This window comes from Mobula birostris, chromosome 25 (genome assembly GCF_030028105.1).
Source record: "Mobula birostris isolate sMobBir1 chromosome 25, sMobBir1.hap1, whole genome shotgun sequence".
Lineage (NCBI taxonomy): Eukaryota > Metazoa > Chordata > Chondrichthyes > Myliobatiformes > Myliobatidae > Mobula > Mobula birostris.
Genome location: NC_092394.1, coordinates 3,493,069 through 3,501,189, shown reverse-complemented (window position 1 = coordinate 3,501,189; position 8,121 = coordinate 3,493,069). Strand labels below are relative to the sequence as shown.

General features: G+C 45.2%; 1 protein-coding gene across 1 annotated transcript in view; it reads right to left on the bottom strand.

Moving 5' to 3' along the window:
- Positions 1-272: 272 nt before the first annotated feature.
- Positions 273-8,121, bottom strand: part of LOC140187570 (fructose-bisphosphate aldolase C-like) — a 29,439-nt gene continuing 21,590 nt past the window's right edge. Inside the window, exons 6-9 of the mRNA XM_072242987.1 lie at positions 7,526-7,609; positions 4,654-4,828; positions 3,794-3,993; positions 273-1,041 (exon numbers count right to left, since the gene is read on the bottom strand). Of these exons, the coding sequence (XP_072099088.1) occupies positions 946-1,041; positions 3,794-3,993; positions 4,654-4,828; positions 7,526-7,609 (555 nt within the window). The 3' untranslated portion in view covers positions 273-945. The remainder of the gene's footprint in view (positions 1,042-3,793; positions 3,994-4,653; positions 4,829-7,525; positions 7,610-8,121) is intronic.

Genomic DNA, 8,121 nt, shown 5'->3' with positions numbered 1-8,121 from the left:
TGGGGGGCTATGGTCCCAGTGCAGGTCGATGGGAGTAGGCAGCTTAAATGGTTTCAGCATGGAATAGATGGGCCAAAGGGCCTGTTTTGTTGCAGTACTTCTCTATGACTCCTTACAGAATTGAACTGCATACTCCAGAACTTCCTGACCTGTAGGTGTCACACTAACCACTACTCCAATGTTCTTCAGAGAGAGGTTTTGAGAAAGGAGCCTTGAGATTTGCTACGTGAATTACGAGCTTAAACATAATTAAATTGAGTAACAGAGAATGATACGAGTGTTTCTTCCCCGTTTATTGCAACTACTAGATGTAAAGTCAGTACAGTTATATATAACAAAATACTTTCTAACACAATACTCAGTGCTCCCACATAATCACATCTACAGTTGTGTGTTTTCATCACACACAATAAATAGACAAACAGTGCATCTTCTGGGAGAAACACCGTCTGCTTAACGGTGTATGGATTAGTAATAAATAGTGTTAAATTTCCAAGTGTATAGCCACCTCTGGGATTTCACTGACACGCTACGGTAACAACTTCACGTTATGACACAGCAAACCGCATTGAATATCTGATCTAAAGGAGGTTGTTGTTTATCACAAGCCTGGGTGATTAAAAGGCAAGGCAGCTAACATTATAACACGGTTTAGACCTTTCAGAGAAGCAAGAACACTCTGCATTATATGAGAGGTTAGAATATCCAATGAGGAGCTGTTCATTTCTATTGAAAGGTCACAACAGAGGGTGAAACAAAATGAACGGGCGGTTATTGGAGATGGAGGGACAGTGAGTAGTCTTGCTCATTCTCTTAAACTTGGGTCACATCTATGCAGATTAACAATGCAGGCAGGCAGTGTGATCACGGTGTACGAGGCAGCAGAGGGTCAGCTGATTAGGAAAAGCCTATTGTAGAATTAGTTTTTCATTGATTTTATTCCCTTCAGTAAGCATGATTTTCGATGTAGAGAGATTGGCTGGCTGCGCCTTCACCTTCACTGCTTGCTTCATACTGTCCAAGGGCGGCCAAACTGTTAACCTGCAAAGTAACGACGAAGGTGATTGAAGCAGGAAGTCTAAGTATACATTGTTTAGAAATTATCTAAGCATACATTGTTTAGAAGTGAGTCAGAACGATGCAGCCATTAAGCCCTGAAGAGTACCAGACTGCTGCCATCATAATGGGGTGTCTAAAATACTACTGTACCCCCAGCCACTAAAATAGACCCCACACCCCTCACTCCCTGAGGCTTGTTGATTCTCATAGGGCCCTGTTACAGCAGCATCTCATAGTTCAGATTCGTATTTATTTTCCACATGTACAGTACATTGAAACATTCAGTGAAACGTGTCACCTACATCAACGACCAACACAACCTCTGCATGTCACACCATACACGTGTACCAATGTAGCATACCCACATTGCTTGGCAGAACAAAACAACAGTAGCAAATCAAGCCTCCCCCACCCACCCACATACACGGACAGTCTTCCAACTCCAGGATGGGCCTCTGGACCTCCAGTCTCCAGGGTTCAGGCTTCAGATCTTCAGTATTGACTCCCGGACTAGCCCAAGATAGAAACCAGAACCCCAAGCTCAAATTCCAGGAGCACCGACTGGCTAGCCCTCACGCCTCCTTGCTCAAATAGACGCCGGCTTGCTGGACTTCAAGTGCAAAGCAGAGGCCTGAACTGCAAATGTCCTCATCACCCATCCACAACGTGAAGCAGAGACCTGAGCTCTAACACCCCCATATCCCTGTCCCTAAACCCACCTGTAACTTCCCACATCCCTGTCCCTAAACCCCAAATTTACCTCTAACTCCCCACATCCCTGTCCCTAAACCCACCTCTAATTTCCCATATCCCTGAACCCTAAATTTACCTCTAACTCCCCACATCCCTGTCCCTAAACCCTAATCTGACCTCTAACTCCCCACATCCCTGTCCCTAAACCCACCTCTAACTCCCCATATCCCTGTCCCTAAACCCTAATCTAACCTCTAACTCCCCACGTTCCTGTCCCTAAACCCACCTAAATCCCCACATCCCTGTCCCTAAACCCACCTCTAACTCCCCACATCCCTGTCCCTAAAGTAAGATGCTGGAAGGTGATAGGTGGAAGAGGTAAATGGTTGAAGAAGAAGGAATTTGATAGGAGAGGACAGTGGACCATGGATGAAAGGGAAGGAGGAAGACAAATTACTGAATGTTAGAAATAACATGTACTGCCAGCAGTGGTAGTGGAAGCTGATACAATAGAGTCTTTTAAGAGCCTCTTAAATAGGTACATGGAGCTTAGAAAAAGAGAGGGCTATATGGTAGGGTAATTCTAGGCAGTTTATGGAGTAGGTTACATGGACGGCACAGCATTGTGGGCCGAAGGGCCTGTAATGTGTTGTAGATTTCTTTGTTCTATTTTCTAATAACAATATTCATGCCATCAGATTGGAGGCAACCAGACAGAATATGAGGCAATGCTCCTCCAACCTGAGAGTGGCCTCATCATGGCATTTTGCTGTGTGAAGATCACAGTGCAAGTTCAGCTTTCTGTTCTTGCAGATCCGAGTGCCAGTAAGCTAAATAGTTCTTCATAGAGTCAGTAAAGTATCAAACTGAAGCAGATTGGATTGCAAGTCCATGTCCATGGTGGTGCTCAGGGTGGATAGTGATCAAGGGCGGAGTCCCTATCTCACCCACCCATAAAATCTGTGTTCCACCAACATACTACATGTGACACCAAAACTGGGGGCACAGTGGACAGTGAGGAAGACCATCAAAGCTTGCAGCTTCGTTGGACCAGCTGGGAAAATGGGTTGAAAAATGGCAGCTGGAATTTAATGCAGGTAAGTGTGAGATGTACACTCTGAGAGGCCAGACCAGAGTAGGACTTATATAATGAACGGTAGGACACTGAGGAATGTGCAAGGGATCTGAGAATATCGATCCATAACTCCTTGAAAGTGGCACCACAGGTAGACAGGGTCATAAAGAGAGATTTTGGAACATTGGTATTTATAATTCAGAGAATTGAGTACAGGAAATGGATGTTGTTATGTTAATTTGGAGTATTGTGTACAGTTTTGGTCACCTGTCTATAGGAAAAGTATCAATTAGATTGAAAGAGTACAGAGAAAATTTACGAGAATGTTGCTGCAACTTGAGGACCTGAATTACAGGGAAAAGCTGAATAGGTTAGGACCTTATTTCCTGGCGTATAGGAGAATGAGGGGAGATTTGAAAGAGGTGTATCAAATTATGAGGTGTACAAATAGGGTAAATGCAAGCAGTTTTTCCCCCATTGAGGTTGGGCAAGACTAGAACTAGAGGTCATGGGTGAAAGGTGAAATATTTAAGGGGAACCTGAGTGTAGAACGAGCTGCCAGCAGGAGTGGTGAATACATATTTGATTGCAACACTTAAGAGAATTTGGCTTTCCAAAGTGAATCACTTCATACTTTTTTGGACTGAACTCTTTCTGCCACTTGTCCAACCCAGCTCTGCATCCTATCAATGTCCTGCTGAACTCTCAACTACTTTCTATGCTATCCACAACAATTTAAGAAAAGTTTGGATAGGTACATGGACGGGAGGGATATGGAGGGCTATGTCTGGGTGCAGCTCGATAGGACTAGGCCAGATAACAATTTTGCATAGGTTATATGGGCCAAAGGGCCTGTTTCTAAGCTGTATAACTGTGTTTTGTTTGGCACAGACCATAGGTTCCCAGTATGATCCCTGGTCCACGGCCGCAGTGCATAGGTAGAAATCATTCTCCGAAAACACTGACCTCAGCTCGCTTCATGAACTCATTCTGTGCTGCCTGCATATTCTCCTTCTCTCCACGCCAAGTGTTCAGTGCTGAGGCCTGCAAAGCTCGGCCATATGAGAAGGTCAGAGCCCATGGTTTCGGCAGTGGGCATTTATTGATCGCGTTGAGATTGATGGTCGCCTCCTCCTCACTCTGGCCTCCAGATAGGAATGTGATTCCTGGGAGAAAACAGACAATGCGAGTGTGTAGAATGAGGTGTGACCTGCACTTCCACCCTCCTCTTATTAGCCTCATCATGGTAACTCCTGCCAAGTGATATGGTACACGGAAAGAAATAGGAAAAAAAGAATGTTTTCTGATCAATTTGCTCTGTGAAGATGTAGGACTTGATGTAGGTATTACCATAGCTCTTGGGCACAGTGAGATCTACAAAGACTATTTTCCAAGCTTCTTGGATAATTGCTAAACAGTGGAGTATAATTTTATACACCAAGTCCACTCATAACATCATAAACAATCTGCACCCACTTAAGACTTTAAAGAGATGAATTTTATTTGTCAAACGCACATCGAAGCATACAATGAAAAGTGTTGCCTGCATCAAATCAAATCAGTGGGGATGTAGGGGGGTAGCCCACAAGTGTCACCATGCTTCTGCTAGCAACATAGCATGGCCACAACTTACTAACCCTAACCTGTATGTGTTTGGAATGTGGGAGGAAACCCGCCCAGTCACGAGAAAACTCCTTACAGACAGTGGCAAGAACCAAACCCAAGTCCGCAATTTCTGGTACATTAGCCGCTATGCTTCCATGCTGATATTAGTTAGCTCAGTGGCAAATGCCTGTCATACTCCAGGTGACTGGGGGTCCACGTACCTGGAACGGCAGGTGGAACAGTGCGTCTCAGTGCAGTAACCGTGGCGGTGGCAATCTCCTCAGGGCTGTACTTGGTAGGGCACAAATGTCCAGGAGTTACCATGTTGGGTTTCAGCAAAGTACCTTCCAGGTAAATATGATGGTCACTCAGTGCTTTGTAGACAGCACCCAACACCTAAAACGCAAAGGCCACACTTTGTATTTGAATTACAGCTCAGCTCACAGAAAGATTCCCTTCTCACTATTTAAAGATTCAAAGTACATTGATTATCAAAGTACGTATACAGAATACAACTCTGAGACTTGTCCTCCCACAGGCAGCCACGAAACAATGAGACACCATGGAACCCGTTCAAAGCAAACATCAAACACCCAATGCATGAAAAAGAACCAAGTGTGCCAATGACAAAGAGCGAGCGAACAGCACATAGAATATCAAACACCAGAGCAGGACTCCAGTCATATTCGGTTTAACGCCTCATTGCTAGCCCGTTGCAGTCCGTAGAGCCATTTTCACTAAAGCGCCACCGTCTGCATTGAAGAGGGACAAAGCCAGAATAAGAAGGTATGGGGAGGGAAAGGACATGTTGGAAGGCGATGAGTGAAGCCAGGTGGTTTGGGGATGGGGGATGAAGTAAGAAACTGGGAGGTGATAGATGGGAATGGTACGGGGCTGAAGAAGAAATCTGATGGGACAGGAGAGTTATCATGGGAAAAGGGAAGGAGGGGGTGATAGGCAGGTGAGGATAAGAGGAGGAATTGAAGAAGAGAGAAGGGGAGGGAGGAGTTACCGGATGTTAGAGAAATTGATATTCATGCCTTCAGTTTGGAGGCTACCCAGGTGGAATATGAGGTGGTGTTCCTCCAGCCTCAGGGTGGCCTCGTTGTAGCAGTAGAGGAGGCCATGAACCCATGTGATGGAATGGGAATGGGGATTAGAATTAAAACGGCTGACCACTGGGAAATCTTGTTTTTGGCAGATGGAGCAAAGGTGCACAATAAACCTTCGAAGTATGTTATACGGAGTTGTACCATCCTTTTGTAGGCATGTCCAGCAAATGGGTTACAGCAGACTGATGTCAACAAATCTGTTATTAGATTCACTCACTGACTACTTTTGTTTCCTGTAACACCCTGCTTTCATCAGTTTCTACCTCTTATCCCAGTTTGCATCACAGTCTGGTGCGGAGGGGCCCCTGCACATGATCAGAAAGAACTGCAGAAAGTTGTAAACTCAGCCAGCTCCATCATAGGTACCAGTCTCCCCAACATTCAGGACATCTTCAAAAGGCGATGCCTCAAAAAGATGGCGTCTACTATGAAGGGCCCCCATCACCCAGGACATGCCTCTTCTCATTTCAGCAAGGCATTTGATAAGGTACCCCATGCAAGGCTATTGAGAAAGTAAGGAGGCATGGAATCCAAGGGGACATTGCTTTGTGAATCCAGAACTGGCTTGCCCACAGAAGGCAAAGAGCAGTTGTAAACGGGTCATATTCTGCATGGAGGTTGGTGACCAGTGGTGTGCCTCAGGGATCTGTTCTGGGACCCCTACTCTTTGTGATTTTTATAAATTACCTGGAGGGATAGGTTAGTAAATTTGCTGATGATACAAAGGTTGGGGGTGTTGTGGATGGTGTGGAGGGCTGTCAGAAGTTACAGTGAGACATTGATAGGATGCAAAACTGGGCTGAGAAGTGGCAGATGGAGTTCAACCTAGATAATTGTGAGGTGGTTCATTTTGGTAGCATCTTTGCGCAGGTTGACTCTGTGGTTAAGAAGGCATACGGTGTATTGGCCTTCATCAATTGTGGGATTGAGTTTAAGAGCCGAGAGGTAATGTTACATCTATATAGGACCCTGGTCAGACCCCACTTGGGGTACTGTGCTTAATTCTGGTCACCTCACTACAGGAAGGATGTGGAAGCCATAGAAAGTGTGCAGAGGAGATTTACAAGGATGTTGCCTGGATTGGGGAGCATGTCTTATGAAAGCAGGTTGAGTGAACTCGGCCTTTTCTCCTTGGAGTGACGGAGGATGAGAGGTGACCTGATAGAGGTGTATAAGATGATGAGAGGCGTTGATCATGTGGACAGTCAGAGGCTTTTTCCCAGGGCTAAAATGGCTAACACAAGAGGGCACAGTTTTAAGGTGCTTGGAAGTAGGTACAGAGGAAATGTCGGATAAGTTTTTTTTTTAAAAATGCAGAGAGTGGTGAGTGCATGGAATGGCTGCCAGTGATGGTGGCGGAGGCGGATACGATAGGGTCTTTTAAGAGGCTCCTGGATAGGTACATGGAGCTCAGAAAAATAGAGGGCTATGAGTAACCCTAGGTAATTTCTCAGGTAAGGACATGTTCGGCACAGCTTTGTGGGCCAAAGGGCCTGTATTGTCCTGTAGGTTTTCTGTGTTTCTATCTTTCATTACGGAGGAGGTATAGGAGTCTGAAGAGACACGGCGATTCAGAAACAGATTCTTCCGCTATATATCTACATATTTGTGTGTGTGTGTGTGTGTGTGTGTGTGTGTGTATGTATATATATATACACACACACAATGTATTCTGGTTAATTGGGTCATTGGTTAAATGGGGCAGCCACTTATTTGGGACAACTGTTAATGAAAATGAATCAAGAAAATGGCCCAAATTCCTTTTGTTTATTTGGGACGCAATGCTGCTTAATTGGGACAGGAGAATGTTGCTGACATGTTCTGAAATAGCATCAGCTATGTGGCCGTTAAACACTACACTGTGCTTAGAGCGAATGGTATTTAAATAGCGTTAGTTGTGTGCTCGTGTTATGAGTCCATTTGGGCAGATTCCAAAAGCAGTGACACTGTTCTGATCAGTGCTGCGTGTACACAAACCCACCTTCTCTGTGACATACTGACATCGTTTCAGGTCGTGATCACCGTCAGGCAAGATCTCCGGCTCCACAATAGGAACGATTCCATTCTGGAACACACAATGGACAGAGGTAAGGGGATTCTGGAAATTACCATTCAGGATCTGTTTTTGGTTTGAGCTTTCCCTGTCATTCTTTACCTATCTGCAGCTCAATGGGACATCACTAAACTGAACTGGTTTTGACAGCTAACTTTTCATTAGAGCACTGAGCCACATCAGAAATCCAGGACAATGTGACCAACTCTAACCACCAATAGTTCCCACCCCCCCCCCCCTTTCACACACACACCCCATGTCCTAATCCAGTTATCTAAGGAAGGATGTGCTAGCATTGGAGAGGATCCAGAGGAGGTTCACAAGAATGATCCTGGGATTGAAAGGGTTAACTCTCAGGATCTGGGCCTGTACAGGAGTTTAGAAGAGGGGGATCTCATCGAAACTTGTTGAATATTGAAAGGCCTAGATAGCGTGGTTATGGAGAGGGTGTTTCCAATATTGGGGGAATGTACACTGCCCTTCACTGAGGGTGACCACCCATAGGGAATCTACACTGTCCATCA